Source organism: Amblyomma mixtum, chromosome 4 (genome assembly GCF_055824585.1).
Source record: "Amblyomma mixtum isolate Tamu chromosome 4, ASM5582458v1, whole genome shotgun sequence".
Classification (NCBI taxonomy): domain Eukaryota; kingdom Metazoa; phylum Arthropoda; class Arachnida; order Ixodida; family Ixodidae; genus Amblyomma; species Amblyomma mixtum.
The window spans coordinates 69,033,090-69,054,425 of NC_143015.1; the positions used below are offsets into that span (position 1 = coordinate 69,033,090).

Sequence of the window (21,336 nt, forward strand, 5' to 3'; positions counted from 1 at the left end):
TGTGTAGCCTAGGATTTAAACAAAATGCAAACAGCGAAATAAGACGTTGAAACCATCCGGTGTCCGGTCGAATAGAAAAGACAGCATTAAGATAACCGCATGAGGAACGTGCGAAAGATCTGAACGGGCTCAATCCCGGCCGTGGCGGCCGAATTTCGATGGAGGCGAAATTCTAGAGTCCCCTGTGCTGTGGGATGCCAGTGCACGTTAAAGTATCCCAGGTGGTCGAAATTTCCGGAGCCCTTCACTACGGCATCCCTCATAGCCTGAGTCGCTTTGGGACGTTAAACCCCAATAAACCAAACCAATATACACATATCGAATTCAAACAAAACGCAAATAGCGAAATTATGTCGTTTGTTGTGCAAGAAAACCAACAGTAAAACGACCTCGAAGAGAGGCTAAAATCTCCAGCAGTGCATTCCAGACCTTCGTGCCAATGAAATCAATCTCTCACCGTATATATTGTTATGGATTGGAGAGTTAAAGTTACCATTAGCAGAATGTCCTGCTTTGCGAACAGGAAAAGCTCAGTGAGAGATAAGAGTTAATTGTTCACATACTACTTACTAGAAGGTACACTTTACACTTGCACAATACAGTAAAATTTTAATGCTCCAATTCCTTTAACATACTTTTGTAGCCCCACTGCTGTCCAGATATGCACGTACCGGCCTACGATGCGCGCCGCTTACTCAAAAGATGTACCTCTCCTTTGCCTTCACACGCGCCTACTCGCATGCAGCGACCACCTCTGAAGCCCACCCGGTTGCGTGAAATGCCTGCGTCGCGTGTGGGCGGCTCCGGCACACGCGGCCTGTTCACTCGGAGAACCAGGTGAGTGATCCTTCGGCAAGGAAGGAAACCGCCAGTTGCGGCTTGACGTCGTCCACCGTGCGCGGCAGACCAGAATTTGCGAAATTCAATAACCTCCTGTTTCTCAGATTTTACCCACAAGAAGGGACTGCAAACTTTATTCTGTATGCTTCATTTCATGAGCGCCCTCGAACACTGTATGTGAAAATAGACTAACTGTCTGTATGGCGTGCTGAGCAGCTTATAAACTTGGAGGAACTGCCGGTTGGACGAAGTCGCTTCACGCGTGCCGTCACTAAGCCCCAGGTTGTGTATGAGAGGGTTGTGGTTGGCCTATAGCACGTGTTCTCTCTAGTATAGGCTTTGCCGCTGAAGTGTTGGCGCTTCGTTGCGAGAGGCGCCATGAAAGAACGGCACACGGCAATACAGCCTGCATCAAAACAGCACACAAAAAACAGCACAGCGACAAAACGGCACAGGGAAAAAATGGAAAGCGACAGAACAGCACAGGGAAAAAACAGCTCGCCGGACAAAACGGCACTGCGACAAAACAGCTCAGCAAAAAAACAGCACGACGACAAAACAGCACATCGGAATACAGTTCAGTGCTGCTGGACATGACCCATGACCACAAACGGTAAATCGCAACACATGCGGCAGCGATCTTTCGGGTTAGCGAGTGCTCGCTTCAAAGACTCCATAAGGAACAGGTTAGGGTAATATTCGCGATCTCAAATGACCACTTTTTTCTGGCTGGAATGAATAAAGCTGAATAGGTTCTTCTGGAAGCATCGATTCTGCTGGTTCACCATCATGATGCTTAATTCTGCCAATTACGCATGACGTAGAGCTCTGGGTGTACCAGAAGCTCTTACTCTCCAAAACATTCGCGGTCCGCAGTTGAATCTTCAGCAAATTTGTCTGAAGCGAGCTATGGGGGCTTCATACATTGAAAATATCCGGTATACAATGCTTACTTTTAACGATAGCAGGATTGCCCAAGCCGGCATTTTCAGTTCGGTGTTTAACCAGGGCACTGCACAATCGTTGTCTGAGGCTTAGCGGCGGTTACGTTACTTTGCGAAATGGGATACACAGCTGACCTGAAAATGCATGCTTCAGCGTGCATTTTTTAGTGTAATTTACAATATAGCTTTTTTTTCCACTACGACGAAAATTATCTGCAAACATCAATTTTCGCAACATTCGAAAAAACCTACTTTTGTCGCTTAGAAGGCAATTTGATTAAAATATCTCTTTTTGACAAATTTGACTCTTTAGCTCAGGAACCACAAGAAGCTCGTAACACGCACAAAGCCAATCAACAAACTCAGGTGGTTGTCTACTGAAGCGGAGTTCTAGAATAAATGCAGAGAATTTTGTTTCATAGGATGTTCGTCCAGCGCCATGTTCGTCCAGCGTCATGTTCAACTGTATCAACGTCCGTCAGTGGATGTTCGTACAGCTGCACTCCCTAAGTCCAGAGCCATAGAGGACCCATGGTTGTAAACCAAATAACGCAGTGCTCATATGCACTCCTCGCGTGGGCCAGAAACAGAGGGCGCAAGCTAGCTAACTTCCAAATCCATTCAAACTAGCTCGAGTCTAACTTAGATTACTGTTTCAATGTTTCTTTATTTCGCATGTTAGGCTGCCGTAAGCTGCAATAATCAAACATATCTTAGGCTATCTGAACCGACCTTTGTTTTGTGACCAAAATAGCGAATAGATTCATTCGTGTAGTGGCGATCGTTTCAATAAAAGGAAGTTTGGTTCCGTATCCGAATTCTACGGCATCAAACTAAAATTCTATTGTCGTTTACACACACCGGCCCAGATGGAAGCTGCCTGTCCCGGCTTCTCCCGCCCCCTGCTGGCAGGCAGCTTCCATCTGGCCCGAAGCGGGTTCCTCCACCGCCGCCAATTGCGAGGCCACCCACATGCCCAGGAGTCCCGAGGCCTCCTCCGAGCCCTGCTGCATTCTTGATGCCACCGCCGCGTTCTACCCCAGAGACGACTCCACTAGGGCCACCTCCGGCGATGTCACATATCCGCCCACCGACGCGCCCTCTAGGATCGTCCCGGCCTCTCACGCCCCCTGCTGGCAAGAAACTTCCATCTGGCTCAAAGCCTCCCCCTCCAAAGTAAGGTAAGTAAATAAATAAAGTAATATAACTGAAGTAAGTAAAGTGTAAAGTAAGTAAATAAGTAAAGTAAGTAAGTAACTGAAGTAAGCAAATAAAGTAAAAATACTTTATTTTTCCATTAGCAACGTACATTTGACAACGGTCGGCTTTGAGGAAAAGCTGCAGACGCAGCTTCACAAGTCCTGAACATCCTGAGGAAAAATTGCGTATGGCTTAGCTTAGGTTAAGCCTGGATATCAGCGAAAAGCTTCGGTGGGCGTCATACGAGGAAGCTGAGCGCGCGCCGATGCACACTCCGTAAACACACGCAGAGCCCGCGAACGACGGCGAAGGTCAACGACGGAGCCGCGCTCGGCGGCGGCTCCGCCGACCACTTGCCCCTCTCCAGTGACGTCACGCGGAGAACTAGCGCACGCGCAGATGTGGCTAAAATTGATCACGGCGCACGCCAGACCCGGTGCTGACTAGCCTAGTGAAGCTTTTTTGCTTCAAAAAGGGCAGCGATGGCGCAGAGGTAGAGCATCCGCCACGCGTGCAAGAGGACCGGGGCTCGAATCCCGGTGCCACGCAGTTCTCCACGTCATTTTTAAAAAATACACCTGTCGATCTAAACGCATAACCAGGCCTTGGGTGTGGCCTGATCTCTGTGCCCAGAACCAACAACGCGCTTCTTCACCAGAACTGGATTTGGCCACCCTGGTGTAGTACTTGGCCGCAGCCTTCTATGAACTAACCATTTAACCCTATAGGCCCTCAGTCCCCAGCGGCCGCGGAGCAAATGATAAAAGACGGCGGTCAGACCTGTCACGCAGCGGAGGGTGCTAAGAATCTCTGGCTCCGGACAGGCCGCCATTGGAAACTGAACCTGACAACGTTTAACGCTAGAACCTTATCCAGTGAGGCTAGCTTAGCAGTGCTGTCGGAGGAATTAGTATTAAATGGGATGTTATAGAGGTTAGCAGGACCGATGAGGCGTATGCAGTACTAAAGGGCAGGTGTGTACTGTGCTATCATGAATTAGCAGACGAGAACCCGATGTGGGATTCCTCATCAATCAGGATATAGCTGGCAACATCAGGACTTTTATGATATTAACGAGAGGGTGGTAGTGATCGTAATTAGGCTTAAGAGGTACACGCTGAAGGTGGGTCACGCCTACGCGCCTACATCAAGCCATGTTGACCAGATCGTTGGCAGCTTCTGTGAAGACGTGGAATCGGCAATGACCAAAGTAAAATCACAGTACACTATACTGATTCAACGCGAAGGTAGGCAAGAAGCAGGCTGGAGACCAGGCGGTAGGAGACTGTGGCATAGGCATCAGGAATAGCAGTAGAGACTTATTAGTAGAGTTCGCAGATAGAAATAAAATACGGATCATGAATACCCTCTTCCGTAAACGAGCAAACAGGAAGTGGACGTGGAAGATCCCCAGTGGTGAGATTGAAAATGATATACCTTCATACTGTGCGCTCACTCTGGCATTGTAGAGGATGTGGAGGTACTCGGAAATGTCCGTCGTAGCAACCACAGAATGGTACGCTCTCGTATTAGCTAAGATTTGGGGAGGAAACGGAGGAAACTAGTGAAGCAGAAGGCTATTAACGAGTTAGTGTTAAGAAGGAAAGTAGAGGAATTCAGGATTTTCCTGCAGAACAGATTTTCTGCTTTAAGTGAAGACGACGAATGTAATATTGAAACAACGAACGATAATCTCAAAGATATTGTTACGGATTGCGCAGCAGCAGAATGCAGTAGGATGGTTCTACAGGATATCTGCAAGCTATCTCAGGAGGCCAAAGATCAAATTAAGAAGAACTAGCCGAGCTATCGAAGTTAATAAATAAGCGCAGCAAGGTAGCCGACATAAGGAAGTTTAACATGGAGAAAATTGAGCATGCTCTAATAAACGGAGGTGGCCTAAAAGCAGTGAAGACAAAACTATGCATAGGTAAAAACCAGATATATGCGCTATGCGACAAAGAGGGCAATGTCATAAGCAATATGGATAAGATTATTAATTAAAGTAGTAGAAGAGTTCTACACAAATCTATACAGTAACGCATGTAAGCAAAATGTTACTGGGAGAGGCAGAAGAGCACAGCAATGGGACATCTCGCCAGTAACGAAGAAGGAAGTGAAGAAAGCCTTAGGAGCAATGTAAAAGGGGAAAGGAGCTGGTTAGGATCAGATAACAACAGATTTGTTGAAGGACTGAAGAGAGATTGTGCTCTAAAAACTAGCCACCCTGTATACACAGTGCCTTGTGACCTGTAGAGCTTGGAAGGAGCTTGGAAGAGCGCTAATATTATCTTAATTCATAAAGGAGACGTCAAGGAAGAATTACAGGCCGATCAGTTTCCTGTCCGTTGTCTACAAGGTATTTACTAAGGCAATTGCTAATAGAGTCAGGACAATCTTAAATTTCAGTTAACCAAATGAACAGGCAGGGTTTCGTAAAGGGTACTCGACAATAGATCATATTCATGCTATCAATAAGTTCATAGAGAAATGTGAAGGATATAGCCAACCCCTCTATATAGCCTTCACTGATTACAAGAAAGCATTTGACTGAGTGGCAACCTCAGCTGTCGCGCAGGCATTGCGGAATGAGGGTGTAGAAAAGTGTTAAGAGAAAATACTCGAAGATATCTCGCCAATGCTATTTATTCACCGCCTGTTTACAGGAGGTATTCCCGAAACTGAAATGAAAACAGTTGAGGATAAGAGTTAAAATGGAGAATAACTAAGAAATCTGCGATTACCTGATGACTGCCCCGCTAAGTCAATCGGGACATGAAATGCAAAGCATGATCAAAGAGTTATACCGGCAGAGCAGAATGGTAGGGCTAACATTTAATATGAGAAAACCATAGTAGTGTTCAACAGTCTGGCAAGGGAACAGCAGTTCGCAGTTGGTAGCGAGGTCCGGAAGTAAGAGAATATGTATATTTAGGGCAGGTAGTGGCCGCTGATCCGGATCATGACAGGGAATTAACATAAGAACGGAGTGCAGCGCATATGGCAGGTTCTCTCAGATCATGAATGGCAGTTAACAAATATCCCTCAAGAGAAAAGTATGCAATAGCGGTTTCTTGCACTCACCTAGGGGGCAGAAACGTGGAGGCTAACAAAGAGGGCTCAGCTTAAGGACAACCAAGTGAGCTATGGTGGTAGGCGAGGAGTGTAATGTTAAGATATCGGAAGCGGGCTGAGTGGGCGAGGGAACAAACGCGGTTTAATGACATCCTAGTCGAAATCAAGAGGAAGAAATTGCGAAGCCGTTACCTGTCGCTGAGGACGATGTGCAACGCAAAAGCCAGTACGTGCGACTTAGAGGTAGTTTTCGACGGCCGGAATGTTACTGTTCCAGTCAACAAAGGAGCCATTATTTGGTGATGAATGGAACATTCTCTGGCCGCTTAGGATGGTCCATAAATTCTCACTTCAGGGGGACACCTCATTATGCCATCACGACGATGCACAGCGCGAGTGACTGTCAAGAGATACTATCCTGCGACCTTCGTAATGTTACAGAAATGTTCCCAGGACGGGATATTTGGCATGAATTTTCTGGATGAACATCCGGTGACCATCAAGCCTCGATCCAAGTTCACCATGCTTTCGACGGACGAAGCCATTCCTTCGATGACAGCTTAGGAGCAGCGTGTTGTTGCCCTGTGCGTGGAGGATGAACAAGTGGCCGTCCCACCCCGATGAGGGGTCATGATCACCGTAGGTCCCGCTTATGTCAAGAACATGAAAGCTCTCTTCGATTGGAACATGGGGTTGTTTCGGTATGTTCTTCGACGAACTTGCGATGCCTTCCCCCCTCCAGAATACTCCCCGAATATTGACCAGAATATTCACCGAAGTTCAGGAGCAGTTCTTTGACATAAACCGAGTGCTGCACCGGAACACGCATGACGAGACCCGCAATCTGCTTCGTAGCTACAGCGAGCGCTTCTCGTCATCGCCGAAGGTCCGACATACGCGGATTTCTAAGGATCGTATTGTAACCGACCAGCACGCCGGACCTCTCCGCCAAAGCCCCTACCGTGCGTCGCCGCGACAACGACAAGCCATCCGGGACCAAGTGGAAGAAATGCGGCACGACGACGTTATTCAGCCTTCAAAAAAGTCCCTGTGCGGCACCGGTTGTTCCAATGAGAAAAAAAGGTGGCGCACTTAGATTCTGCGTCCATTACCGTCGCATGAACGACATTGCGGTGGCGTCTACCCCCCTATCTCGCATCGACGACACTCTGTACCGGCTGTGCAGCGCCAAGTATTTCTCATAGATGGACCTCAAAAGCAGCTTCTCGCAAACTGAGTGAGATGAAAGAGATCGCGAGAAGACCACATTTATCCCTCCGGATGGCCTACTCGAGTTTAAGGTGATGTCATTTGGTCTCTGTTCCACACCAGCGAAGTTTCAGAGAGTAATGGATAGCACGCGCTGGCAGGCCTGAAGTGGTAGATTTGTCTACTATGTTTAGATGTCGTTTTTGTTTTTTTGCCTCGAACTTTGAAGATCCCCTATAAATGCTCCTAACAGTACTAGAGACTATCATGTCGTCAGGTCTAACCTTGAAAGCAGAGAAGTGCCACTTCACCTGTGAAGAGCTTCTCTTTCTAGGCCACATCGTTAGCAAGAAGGGAGTACGCCCAGACCCGCAGAAAACAGCCACTATCGCACTGTTTCCACCACCGGCTGATAAAAAAGCTATGTGAAGGCTTCTCGGGACTTTGCGCGTATTGCCGACGATTTGGCAAGAACTTTTCGCGTATTTCTGAGCCTTTGACTCAACTGACAAAGGCAAACGTGCCATTTAAATGGAAAGCGACACAAGTGGAAGCCTCCAAGAAACTTCAGCGTCGTTTACAATCCCGGCCGATCGTCGCGCTCTTTTATGGGAACGCCTAGACCGAAGTTATACCGACAGCAGGAACGTGAGCCTAGGCGCTGTCCTCGTTCAGAAAACCGGCGACCTACAGAAAGTAATCTTATTCGCTAGCCGTTCCCTACCCAAGGCCTAGCTAACTATTCGACAACTGAGAAAGAGTGCCTTATCATCATCTGGGCTGCATCGAAATTCCGCCCATGCCGGTGCTGACGACCGGTCAAGGCGATCAGCGATCACCACGTACTGTGCTGGCTTGCCAGTTTGCAAGACCCCTCCGGCCACCTCGCTCGATGGAGCCTGCGCTTTCAGGAGTTCGATGTCACCGTCGTTTACAAGCCCGGACGCAAGCATTCTGACGGTGACTGCTTGTCACCAGCCCCTGTAGATGCTCCGCCGCCGCACGATGATGACGACGCCACCCTGGGACCCAGGAGCACCAGCTCGTTTGCCCAGAAGCGACGCTCGTTCCTCGACCTTTTTAAAACGCCTCATCGAGTACATCGAAGGCAAGCTTTCTACACCCAGTCTCGTTCAAGTGAGGATACAGAATGATGTCGTCGTGAAGAACTTCGCAGCGAACAAAACAGCCTACCTTCTTTTTTTTTACCAGTAAGTCTCCGCAAAGAAAATCTGCAATCTTCACAGTTCACATGAGGGGAACTTTTTATGAAGCCGTTTCGAAGAAGCGGTTCATTATAATCGCCTGGAGGTCTGAAAACTCAGAGAAATGCAAAGAAAACAATTCTGTTCTTCCTTGTACTCATGTTTTTTTTATTATCATTATAACAGCACGCTGGCTGTCAACGAAAGCCGCTTTGTCGAACATATTTTTTTCGTCTGTCGCGTAATGGAGGCTGACGTACCGGGCACAGGCGGCCTGGCGTCGTCAAGGCCCACTGCCTCGTGTGGAATGTCTGTGTCGCATCTGGATGGGTGCTCCAGGAGAGTTGGTCGCAGAGCCTGCTTCCTGCAATGGGGTAAACAGTCGAGTCATCCGCAAATATAATTTTTAACTGACATTTTGAGTGCGAACTGGCGGGTACACTTTGGTGTAGTGTCCTTGCGCCATTGAGCCGGCGTGTCCAGGCTGTCTCGTGCAGTGCAATCAGTATTCTTGCACAGGCGAAGCACAGAGGCGCCTATATAGTCAAGTCTCAGTCGCTGGAATGCTATCATGAGGTGAACTCTTCAGCATTTCGTTTGTTCCGAAGCAATCCTGGTAGCCAAGCAGTGGCCGCTTTATTCTTTCTGCATGAAGAATTCAGAGTGCTGCCTTGGGTAGTGGTAGTGCTTCTAACGAATGTCGCTGTACAGAAAACTCCCAGAGAGAGGTTCCACCAATCTCTCTAAAAGTTACACTCGCGTCACCTGGCACACGTAGCCGTAATCTCCATTAATCGCCATGTCGCGATTCACTGCAGGCAACTCCTGGTGTCTACCGTCAGGCTCACGTATTCAGCGCCTCCAGGCAAGCAGACTGTTGACCAGAGTGGGTACGTAGTACAAGCCACTACGGGGAGCATAGCCTCCTCGCTGCAGCAAGTTTTGCACCTTAAAGCCAATAAGCACTACTTACTTTATATCGCGTTCTGTTGGGAATTTGTGTCCTGGTAGCTGTCGCACTGCTAGTACTGCAAATTGTTCTGCTGCAGTACTGCTTTTCGTGCACTGGTGGGCTGGCATCGAGATGCACCCGTTCCTATGGACTGTTTGCGTCACGTGTGGACGCGTGCTTCAAGATATTTGGCCGCATAGCCTCGGTTAGCCATCGCTAGGGACACTCCCCTTATGGTTTCACTCTGCTATTCTGTAGGACCGGCCTTCACTAACATGTTTCCAATATTGGGTCTTTTACCTGTGCTTCTCGAGTCAGCGCAGAAGGGATGGACTTCCTCGCTCAATCGCCAAATAGAAAAGCCGCGGATTCTAAACTGTTGAGCATTTTATACCTTCAACGTCATAAAACATTTTCAACACCTTGTAGTTCTGTTCACGTTGGTTAAGCGTTTTTAAGCATGAAACGTTTTCAGCTCCCGTTGTCGGCAGTGTGGTGACGTCACGCCGAGACCGAGAGCCAACATCCGGGCACTGAATTCCACTCATCCGGGCACTGAAACGAGAGCATCCGGGCACCGTACGCGATTTAACGAGACTCTCAAAGCTCTCCTACAGGACCGCCATACTAGCGCCGGTAGCTTCGCGCCGAACGGATGGTAGCGTTCCTCCCTTCCTGTACGGTGCGGTTCGGGTGTGCACCGAGATGACAGAGAATTACTGCGCCATTTCCGTTCCTCAAAAAGCGTTGCGTTCAAAGGGCAAGGCATCGCGCCTAAGGCGTGGTGGCGTTCCGTGGACTGCATGGCAGCGCTACAACACGCTTTCGCGTTCCACTCCAAAAGGAGAAGGTTAAGCGTTATTAATTAGCAGTTAATTAGTATTTAGTCATTAATCAGTAATTAGCACGGTATGTTGGGTGTGGTGTGTTGAACACTAGACCTATTTCAAGATTTTGACCAGTACCATCTACAACCAAAGTGTTATGCCCGTAAACAATTCATGCTTACTCTACTCGGTGACGGGAGAGGCAGAGATTTTTTTAGCGATAACAACGAAATTACGTATTCATTTTGGGCGCCAAACCGGTTCAGCGCGAAAATTCTGCATTTTCACTCTCCGGACTTTGCGATAACCTCAACGGACGTGTCGCCTATTAGGGTCGCTTAAGAAGCGTTCATATCTCGTGGTAAGAGTCTCAAACCCTCTGTGGCAGGTGTCATAGAAAGTTGGTGCCCGTTTTCTGGAAGCATGTCTCCTATGGAATGGTGAAAATGTTTTGTGTAGCTGGATTTCTGGCGTTGGATCACTATTAGGCAATCCCCGAAACCGCAAATCACCTAGCCCTACTAAAGCACGATAAGCCGTGACCTGCTGCGCCACCTGGAACAGGCACGACCGCGAGGGCCGTTAAACAGGGGCCATGGTTAAAAACTGCAAAATGTGAGGTTCGCGACAAAGGAGACTTGTATTCGTGCTTGGTTTAGAGCGTGCATTTAAACGTGACCGCACGTTCGTTTCAACCCCTGGCTCTTAATTTTTTACGTTAGCAGGATGCCGGACGTGTCCGCGATGGCTGTTATGAGCGTTGTGACCAGAGGCTTGTGTGCGTTGATTGAAGGAATGCAAGAGGGAAATTCGAGCCAGAGAGAGAGGAGAAATTCTAAAGGCCCGTGTGCTGTGCGATGTCAGTGCACGTTAAAGAACCCCAGGTGGTCGAAATTTCCGGGGCCCTTCACTACGGCGTCTCTCATAGCCTCAGTTGCTTTGGGACGTTAAACCATAATAAACCATAAACCATCACGCAGCAATAGCGCCCTTACTATACGGGAAATTCTTGCATCTAGACAGGCTAGGTTTTTTTTGTGTTAGGTGATGAAATCTCATGGAATTCAAAAATTTTAAAAACTTGTGAACTTCGAACCTTATCGCAACTTCAAATATTCTCTGAAAGATGTATAGTACCCTCTAATTTTCGGCCAGCAATAATGTTCTGTTCTATAATACATTAAACTATACTCTGCCGACCATATTTCGTTCAGCTACCATTAGTGGACAGTGTCTGTTAAAAAAGACAGTCGCGGATTCGTGTGAACTGAGATCATGTGATTGCGTTTTAGTATGGAAACGCATGGTTGCGACATTTAATAGAACGGCCCTTTTTAGCAGCGTCTTTAAATTAAGCATTCTTCGAAGGTAAAGCAGCGTTCTTGCAGACATTTCTCTTTCGAAAGCTTTTTTTTTCTCCGTATCACGGAGAAGAGGTGTGAAGAACCAGGAGATACTAATATATTCATACTAATATCGGTACCATTGTTATTATTGCTGATATTGCTATGATTGCTGTGCCGTAATGAAACCTGTCGGAGCACTTTCTGCATGCAGGCTGGCTGACTTCGAAGCCCACTTTTTCGTGTGGATTACCTGCATCGCGTATGGGCGTCTTCACAGAGGCATCAGCAGTCAGAAGGTGAGCGAAACGGCATCACAAATGGTCACTACGCGGAAGATTCGCTCAAGCCGCCGCGGTGGCTCAGAGCGGTGCTCGGCCGCTTACCCAAAATACGAGGATTCAATCCCTGCCGCAGGCGGTCGAATTTCGATGGAGGCGAAATTCTAGAGGCCCGTGTTCTGTGTGATGTCAGTGCACGATAACGAACCCCAGGTGGTCGAAATTTCCGGGGCCCTTCACTACGGCGTCCCTCATAGCCTGAGTTGCTTTGGGACGTTAAACCCCAGTAAAGCAAACCAAACTGTACTAACGCTCAACGATAGCGCAGAGTCTGCGTTTCAGTTTAGGCAAAATTTGGAAACAAACCCACAAGCAGTTCTTTGAATGGCTGAGGAGAAATGTTAGTTGGCCTATAGAGTTAGTTTACCGCGTTCTAGTGAAGTGAAAGATACTTTACCAGTGTTCAACGTTCCGAAGCGAGTCCGGCTATGAGGGAGACGCCATAGTGAAGAGCTCCGGAAATTTCAGCCACCTGGGGTTTTTAGGCACTCACTAACATCGCACAGTACAGGAGCCTCTAGCATGTCGCCTCTATCAAAGTTCGACCGCCGCGGCCGGGTTCGAACCCGCGTATTTCGGGTCAGCAGCCGGGCACCGTAACAAACTGAGTCTTGCCCATTTTCCACGCGTCGTAAAATGAATTTTCCGCCTTTCACTTGCGACGGCAGACCACAGCGCCGCTATGCGGACGCCGCGGCAAGCACCACCGCGGGTGCCACCGCGCCGCTTGCGCTCAGCGCACTAGCCAGTATATTCTGGGCACTATAATAGCCGTGCCAAACGGCCGCCGTTACCTGACGAGCCGAGTATATTGCCCGTCTCTCGCTCCTGATATGACGTCACACTGTGACGTCATTAGGCATGGTATGTCGTCGGGGGTCATTCTAAAGGTCAAACGTGCCAAGTGGCAGCCGCTACGCGGAAAGCCGTTCTTGGGAGTACTATTACTTTCGCAATAAAACATTCAAACCATTCGTTGTCGGGTCAAATACAAAAGGCATTTGGGCCACCGCATCAGGTACTTGGGAAACATCTGAATGATATACACATGTTGAATTCAATCAAAACGCAGACTGCGAGATCGCGTCGTTGGTTGCGCAAGAAAAACAACCTCGAAGAGAGCCCAAAATCTTTCTCAATACATTCCAGACCTTCGTGTCAATGAAATCAATCTCTCACCGTATCTATTGTCACGGATTTGAGAGTTTAAATTGCCATTAGCAGAATGTCCTGCTTTGCGAACAGGCAAGATGAATAAGCGGAATGGGAGAGGACAGTTAGTTAACATGCTGTTTACTAGAAGGGAAACATTATAGTCGCGCAAAGCAGCAAAATTTTAATGCTCCAATTTCTTCAAACATGTCGTCGTAGTCCCACTGCTGTCCACATATACACGTACCGACCTACGATGCCCGCATCTTATTCAAAGTGTTACCTCTCCTTTTTTCTTCACACGCGCCTACCTCCTTGCAGCGGCGACCTCTGAAGCCCACCCGGTCGCGTGAAATGCCTGCGTCGCGTGTGGACAGCTCCAGGAACAGCTGCTTGTACACTTGGAGAAGCAGGTGAGTGGTAGTTCGGTTCGAAAGGAAACCGACAATTGCGGCTTGACGTCGTCCTCCGTGCGCGGCAGACCAGAAGTTGTTTGGCTACTATTTTGACTACTGCGTTGCTCTTTCCATACATGCGAAATTCAATGACCTCCTCTTGCTCAGATTTAACCCACATGAAGGGACCGCGAACTTTGTATGCTTCATTTCTTGAGCGCCCTCGAATGCTGTATGTGAGAATAAACTCTTTCTATATGGCCCGCTGAGCAGTTTAAAATTTAGAGGAACTCCCGGTTGGACGAAGTCACTTCACGCGTGTCGTCACTATGTTCTTGTTTGTGATTGGGAGCGTTGTGGTTGGCTCACAGCACGTGTCCCCACGAGTATAGGCTTTGCCGCTAAAGTGTTGACACTTCTTTGCGAAGATGTCTAAAGCCCGTGATAGCTCCGTTAGAAAGACCGTTTTCATGCGGTATGTATTCCAGAGTTTAGTGAACAGGTTATTTGGAATTCGAAGTTTCTTATCTTGCCGCTGTTTATCTCGATCAACAGGAAGTGGCCATCAGCCAGCCTACAGAGGAGCAGGTGCGGCCGTGGTCAGCTACACTGCCTGTAGTGCTTTCGTCACGAGGGTGCAGGCCCGCCATCCATGTTCGACGGATGTGGAAAGCGGCCAAGAGTGAGTATGGCTGGTAAGGCCAGTTGTGCATGTAACTGCCTTAAAAGGTGTCGACACTGACTGCCAGATGAAATATTTGCCAACACACATCCTCTTGCGCTACTTGCTAGATATCCAGTTGCACCACTCATCCACTGGGTTTGTATTGACTGCGGCACCCTAGAGTACTGAGTGACATGTCGCTAAGGGAAAAGCGGATTTATGATGGATGTATGGCGCCTCAACTGGTCCCCGACTCTGACAGTGTGTTTTCTTCTCAGAGGGTTCCAGGCGGCAATTTCTCAAGTATGAGTTCGGTTTCGCGGAACCAACTTGCAGAAACAGGTTAGGTCATCGCTATGCCCAAGTGGCTGTAATACTGGGGCAGCTAGGTGATGGTGTGACATTTTTATTCGAACATCCTTTCTATTAGGCGTTCAGTACATCCTGGGCCATGGCGACGAGGGCACGTTGCAGTCTCAGATCCAGGGAGGCGAGCCAGATGGGCCACGGTGGGGGCGGGGGGAAAGGATAGGCGGGGGACTGGAAGGCTGCGTGGCACTGTGTAAGGCAGTGTTCTATGTCTGCATATGTGTGTGGACAGTTTAGGCACTGAGGTGTGGAAGTGTACCGGTATAGGTAATTTGGCCGGTGTATGTAGGAGATTAAACTGTATTCGGCGAAGAATGCGAGCTTCACGGATCGATAAGGATGGGTGCGGTGGTGGTAAATCAGCTAAATCCATTTTTTACTGCGCGTTTTATTCGTCGACAGTGCGTTTGTAAGTCCTGACCGCCTGCTCCGTCGGTGGGCTCGTCCATGGGATCCCCGGCGCCCGGTGTATGGTTTCGCAGGCAAGCTGGTGAGCCAGCTCATTGCCGGGGATGCCCATGTGACCAGGAATCCACCGAAGGGTCACCGGTCGTGGACTTAATGCTAAGAGGGCGGCATCTAAGGCCGATCGAGTAGGGAAAGGGAGGGCTCTTTCATGGAAGGCATACAGAGCTGCCTGCGAGTCTGTATAGACAACGTATTGGGGGGCGTGGGGTAGGGTGGCAAAGTGTGTGATGGCATCGGCGATCGCGTGTATTTCTAGGGCTAGCGTGGAGGGTGGAGAGGTGAATGGACCGGTTGTGTCAGTGCTGGTGGTAGAGAGGGAAGGGTGGAGGAAGAAGCCTGCTGTGGAGCCCGCGGTTTCCGTGAGACAGGCGTCTGTGTAGGCCACCGCCGCAGCGTCCAAAGGTGGCTTGTGGCTGTGTGCGTATGCTCGGCGGCGGCCTGCGTGTGTGTGTGCGGACATGTTGCGTGGAATGGGTGCGAGGCGGAGGTTAGGGGGATAGATCGGAGACTGCGGTGGGTCTGGAAAAGAGATAGGTGCGTAGGGAGTCTGAGAAAGTATCCACCGTACAACTGGTGTACTGGACAGGCGGATGATTTGTCTCTCCCGGTGCAGGTTAAGGAGGGCTTGAAGAGGTGTTCTGTACAGGGTGTCTGTAGAAGCCTGAGGGGGGAGTCCTAGTGTTGCTATATATAGTGTATTGAGGGCCCGGGTTAGTTTGTCTTGTTGTGTACTTGTATGTGGGCAGTAAGGTATGTAGTACAGGAATTTGTTCAGAGCCAGCGCTTGAGCAAGGCGGCTGGCGTGTGTGGAGAGGCCGGCATGTTTTGAAACTACGCGGCGCAGTAAGTGTGTTACTGAGTGGCATGTGCGTATGGACTGATTGATGGCAGAGGTGAAAGTGTTGGAATTTAGTGGCATACCCAGGATGCGACAAGATTCGACGCGGGGGATGCGCTGTCCGGCAAGGGTGAGGGAGATGGAGGGGTTCATCGTCCGTTGATATTTACTGCGTGTTATGAATAAAAGTTCTGATTTCTCCGGAGTGGGTTGCAGGCCCGCTTGGGAGAGGTGTGAGGAAATGGTGTTAACTGCATGTTGTAATGTGGTTTGGACCTCTCCCGGTGAGCAAGTGGTGACCCACAAGGTGAGATCGTCTGCATAGAAGACGAAATGAAGGTTGGGAATATCGGCTAAGGCCCGGGCGAGTGGGACCATGCCTATACGTTAAAGAGGATGGGAGAGAGGACGGCACCTTGTGGAGTGCCGGCGGTCTTCGGCCGGTCTTCGGCGGCTCATCGGGCCGTGGCGTCACATCGGAAACCGGCGTCTCATCGCTTCCTAGCTCCACTACTCACCATCTAACCCCATACGACCTCAACCCCGCAAACTCAGCACGCGGAATATTCCGGATCGACCGCAGCGGGCTCACTCACTCCCAACTCCTGGCTGGCATCTCTTCCCGGACCCACACCATCATCGGTGTACGAATGATGGGATCCACAAACACTGTCCTGGTTACGTTTGAGGGCCGCACCGTCCCATGAACTATATCTACTTCGAACAAACAGCGGGCAGCTAAGAAGTGGTATCGAACGGCAGGAAGTTTAACCCATCATTCGGTGTGTTATTTGAGTTAACCGTGGCTGGGTAAATTACCACGAGTACCGAACACCAGCAAAAATACTTGGTAAACTAGCACTGAGGAAGTTGAGTAGCGGCGGACCCCACGTATTGACAGGGCGCCCTACCTTTGTTTATGCCAATAAAACAAATTGTTGCTATTTTTATTAACAAGTTTAGTGCGGCCACTCAGTGACGTATGCGCTAATGCGTAAATGCGTATAAGAGCGGTAAACGTTCGACCGAAGGATTTCAGTACCTCGTAACTCTAATGTTCTAGGTGCTCTTCCCTACTCGTTCTCACTTTGGCTCGTGACTTCGCGATGCTCTCAACAATCGCTTTGTCTTTCATTTCTAAATCAGACAGGCTTAGCCTTCGTAGTAACATTAAAGAGCGATGTGCAGTGTAGTGCTTGCTGAAATCACCCTGATGGGTCCTTTAACGCGGCCGAAGGTCGTCGGTAACTGCTGCATATATACTGAAGCTGTCTGTGGAACCGTCACTCACTCGCTTTGCCGCGCTGCGCACATGTGGCGCGCTTGCAAAGATTGTCATCACTGACGTCACGCAAAACCACACCCTGAGCCGGCAACTCAGTAGTTTCGGTCATCTTCAAAGGTCGACGCTTATTTGAAGTTATCCTTTGAGTACTTAAAAAAATGAAGTTTCGTACTGTATTGACAACGCCGTCAGCAGCATGAATCAACCAGTAACTGTGTACGATAAAAATGGCAGTGGTTTAGCTCTGGTTAAACCAAGTTGTGTTGCGAAAGCAACGACTGCCTGGCTATGCTTAGGATTCGCTTGTGGTTAGGCGTGGTTAGGCTGGCGAAGCGAGCGCCGGCGGCGCCATCTGGTGAAGCGCGGCGGTGGCAGCTGCCGCAGTTGCTAGGCGACGGCTGAAGGTCATTCGTGGAGTCGCCGCCACGGCGAAAGTGCGACCACGCTGAAGAAGCGAAACGGTGCGGGCGTAGAGTAGCTTTCGCAACTAAAAAGAAATCGCCGGATTTGCCCTTTAACGATGATGAATTCGGTGTGTTACTTTACACTTCGCCGAGCTTCGTTGTCAGCTTGTAGGTCGAGGCGGAGCAATGCTCATTCGGCAGTCGACGCGAGTTGACTGGTTCTACTCACGACGTGAAGGTAATTTCGCAAGCAGAACAAGCACGCAGCCAGCTTTCTCGCGAAAACGACTGTAGCACACCACTTCTCTAAAGTCGACCGCTTATAGCACATTCACTTTCCATCAGTGTCGGCAGGCTTGTTGAAAGCCCGAACACGGTCCTTTCTTATATTAAGGTGACCCTCATTAAACGTGTCACTGTTCCCTGGAAGTGCCCCCTGTAGACTGTGGCCTATATTTTAATGAAGCGAGTAAGGACGGGCTGCCCACTGCCAATAAAAGAACGTCGGGCCTTAGCAGGCAAACTCCCCGCGCACTGAGTTTTCCAACGACGCCTACAAGTCCTCTGTAGTGCGGCTCATGGTTGCCAGTTTCTTAATCAAAAACAATGAGTGCACACATAATCATATATGCTGCAATTTGTTATCGCGTCGTCCTCGTCGTAAACCAAATCATAGAAAAATTTTAACTTTTGTCTGCCATTTAAACAGACTCCAAAAGTGTAGTGGATACTTTGACCACCGGGGAACACCATAGCCACCGTTTAGTCAACTATCTCCAGAACTGCTTCATCTCGTCAATTACGTCAACAAGGGTAAATTACCGTGTCTTGGGTGCCAGCTCACCACAGCACAGTTCGCGATGAACCAGCCGATTCAATAACCCCCCGTTTCTCACATTTCAGCCACATGAAGGGACTGTCAACTTCACTCTGAATGCTCAATTTCCTAAGCGCCTTCGAATACTGTATGTGAAAAAAAAAACTCATTGCCTGTACGGCCTGCTGTCCTGCTTATAAACTTGGAGGAAATCCCGGTTGGACGAAGTCACTACACGCGTGCCGTCTATGTTCCGGGTTGTAATTGGCAGGGTTGTGGTTGGCTTTTATAGCATGTGTTCTCTAGAATGTAGGCTTTGCCGCTACACTGTTGACACTTCATTGCGAATATGCCTGAACCCCGCGAGAGGTGCGTTAGAAAGACCGTTTTCTTGCGTTATGTCTTCGAGCGATTAGTGAACAGGTTCTTTGAAACTGGATTTTTGATCTTGCGCTCTTTATTCAATCAACAGGAAGTAGCCAGACAGACAGCCCACACAACAGAACGTGCGGCCGTGGTCAGCTACACTGCCTGCAGTGCTTTCGTCACGTGGGTGCAAGGTGGCCCGTCAGCCATACTCGACGGACGTTGCCATGGTGAAAGAAACCGCCAAGGGTGAGTATGGCTGGCAAGGCCGGTTGTGCATCTAACTGGCTAAAAAGGTGTCGGCATTGACTACCAGATAAAATATTTGGCAGCAACGCATCCTCTCGCACTACTTGCTCGATATCCAGTTGCACCAGTCATCCACTGGGTTCGCATTGAGTGGCGGCTCTCTAGAGTATTGAGTCAGCATCAAATTTTCTGCTTTAAAAGGCAATACAGTGATTTTTCGGTTCAATATGTTAAACGGCACGTCTCAGAAGAGTTTTTCCGGAGAAGAATTTTGAAGACAATCTCCCGCCCTCCCGATTCACGCTGTCAAACTGGAAATTTTTACAGCCAACGAAGCACATGACGGCTTCAGGCTTAGCACAGCCAGACAAACAACAGGTTTCAAGGGCGTGGCTTAGTTATTCGCTCGCCGTTTGTTTTCCCTGAAATGGTTCTGGTGACTGATACTCGATGCTGGGAATGTCTTGCCCTGCTTTACCCACTGACAAGACGCGAAGCGAGACGCGGATTTATGCTGTAGGGCGCCTGAACCAATCCTCGACTCTGACAGTGTGTGTTCTTCTCAGAAGGTTCCAAGCGGCAATTTCTCAAGGATGAGTTCGGTTTAGCGGAACTAAATTGCAGACGTTGGTGAGGTCATCGCTGTGTCCAAGTGGATCTAATACTCGGGAAGCTATAGTGTGCTTTCGAATGGTGGCAAGTTTAACCCATTATTCGGTGTGTTACTTGGGTTAAAAACCCGGGATGCGTTAATTACGAGTACCGAACACCGGTAAAAATACTTGTGGTTATGTTATGGAAAGTAAACTAGCACTGAGAAAGTTGCGTACCCCCGGACCCCGCATTTTGATAGGGCGCCTTACCTTCTTTTAAGCAAACAAAAAAAATTGTTGCTGCTTTTATGAATAAATCGAGTTCGGACACTTAGTGACGTATGCGCGAATGCGTAAGTGCGTATAAGAATGGTAAACATTCTGCCGGAAGGTTTCAATACCTCGTAGCTCTAATGTACTAACTGCACTTCTATACGTGTTCTCACTTTGGCTCGTCACTTCGTCATGCTCTCAACAATCGCTTTGTCTTTCATTTCTACATCAGGCACGCTTAGCCTTCGTAGTAACACTGAAAAGCGATATGTAGTGCTTGCCTGAAATCGCTCTGATGGGTCCTTTCTCGCGGCCGCACGTATTCGGTAACTGCTGCTTATATACTGAAGCTGTGTCTATGGAACAGTCACTCACTCGCTTTGCCGTTGTGCGCCCCGCTTGAAAAGACCGTCATCATTGATGTCACGCAAAATCACACCCCAGGCCGGCAACACGGTAGTTTAGATTAATGGGGAAAGATCGACGTTCATTTTAAATTATTCTTTGAGTATCTAAAAAAAATAGTGTTTCTTTATTTATAGGGTTTAATGTCCCAAAGCGACTCAGCTTATAAGAACGCCGTAGTGAAGGGCTGCGGGAATTTCGAACACCTGAAGTTCTTTAACGTGAGCTGACATCGCACAGTACACGGGCCTCTAGAATTTCCTTCATCGAAATTCGACCGCCGCGGCCGGGATCGAACCCGCGTCATTCGGGTCAGCGTCTGAGCACCATAACCATTGAGCCACCACGTCGGCGAAAAAGAAAAGTTGCCTGCTCTTTTGAGAAGGCCCCCAGCAACACGAATCAACCAGTAACTGAGTACAATAAAAAAAATCGTCGGATTCGCCCTTTAACGATGATGGATTCGGTGTGTTACATTACACTTCGCCGAGCGTCGTTGTCAGCTTGTAGGTCGAGGCGGAGCGATGGTCACTCGAGAGTCAGCGTGAGTTCACTAGTTCTAATTACGCCGTGAAGGTAATTTCGCAAGCAGAGCAAGCACGCAGCGAGCTTTCGCGCGACGACGACTCTAGCCAGCCACTGCTCTCAAGTCGACCGCTTATAACACCAGTACTTTGAGTCGGCATGCTTGTTGAAAGCCAGAACACGGTCCTTTCTGATATTAAGGTGACCTTCATTAAACGTGTCACTGTTCCCTGGGAAGTGCCCCCGGTTGGCATTAGCCTATCGTTCAATGAGGCGAGCATGGACGGGCTGCCCACTGCCACAAAACTACGTCAGGCCTTAGCAGGCAAAGCAGCCGCGCACGGAGTTTTTCCAACTACGCCTAGAAGTCCTCTCTAGGTGCAAGTCCGTCTCATGGCTGCCAGTTTTCTTAATCGTAAACAATGAGTATAAGCTTCAGTTTGTTAAGGCGTCTTCCTTATAAACCAAATCATGAAAAATTTTATTCTTTGTCTATCATTTAAGTAGAAAGAGACTGCAAAAGTGTAGTGGCCCCTTTGTCCTCTGGGAAACTCCATAGGGACCATGCACTCAATTTTCTCCGGAACTGTTTCATGT

At 48.9% G+C, this 21,336-nt stretch overlaps 2 protein-coding genes across 2 annotated transcripts in view; both read left to right on the forward strand.

The window, feature by feature from the left end:
* The window catches only part of LOC149346788 (uncharacterized), a 71,987-nt gene extending 71,201 nt beyond the window's left edge, over window positions 1–786 (forward strand). The window contains exon 14 of the mRNA XM_089586689.1: window positions 746–786. The gene's annotated coding sequence lies outside the window, so the exon portion shown is untranslated. The remainder of the gene's footprint in view (window positions 1–745) is intronic.
* The window catches only part of LOC149346789 (uncharacterized), a 30,352-nt gene continuing 9,802 nt past the window's right edge, over window positions 787–21,336 (forward strand). The window contains exons 1-7 of the mRNA XM_089586694.1: window positions 787–837; window positions 2,697–2,965; window positions 9,292–9,363; window positions 11,810–11,894; window positions 13,410–13,501; window positions 14,039–14,165; window positions 18,801–18,943. Of these exons, the coding sequence (XP_089442820.1) occupies window positions 2,757–2,965; window positions 9,292–9,363; window positions 11,810–11,894; window positions 13,410–13,501; window positions 14,039–14,102 (522 nt within the window). The 5' untranslated portion in view covers window positions 787–837; window positions 2,697–2,756 and the 3' untranslated portion in view covers window positions 14,103–14,165; window positions 18,801–18,943. The remainder of the gene's footprint in view (window positions 838–2,696; window positions 2,966–9,291; window positions 9,364–11,809; window positions 11,895–13,409; window positions 13,502–14,038; window positions 14,166–18,800; window positions 18,944–21,336) is intronic.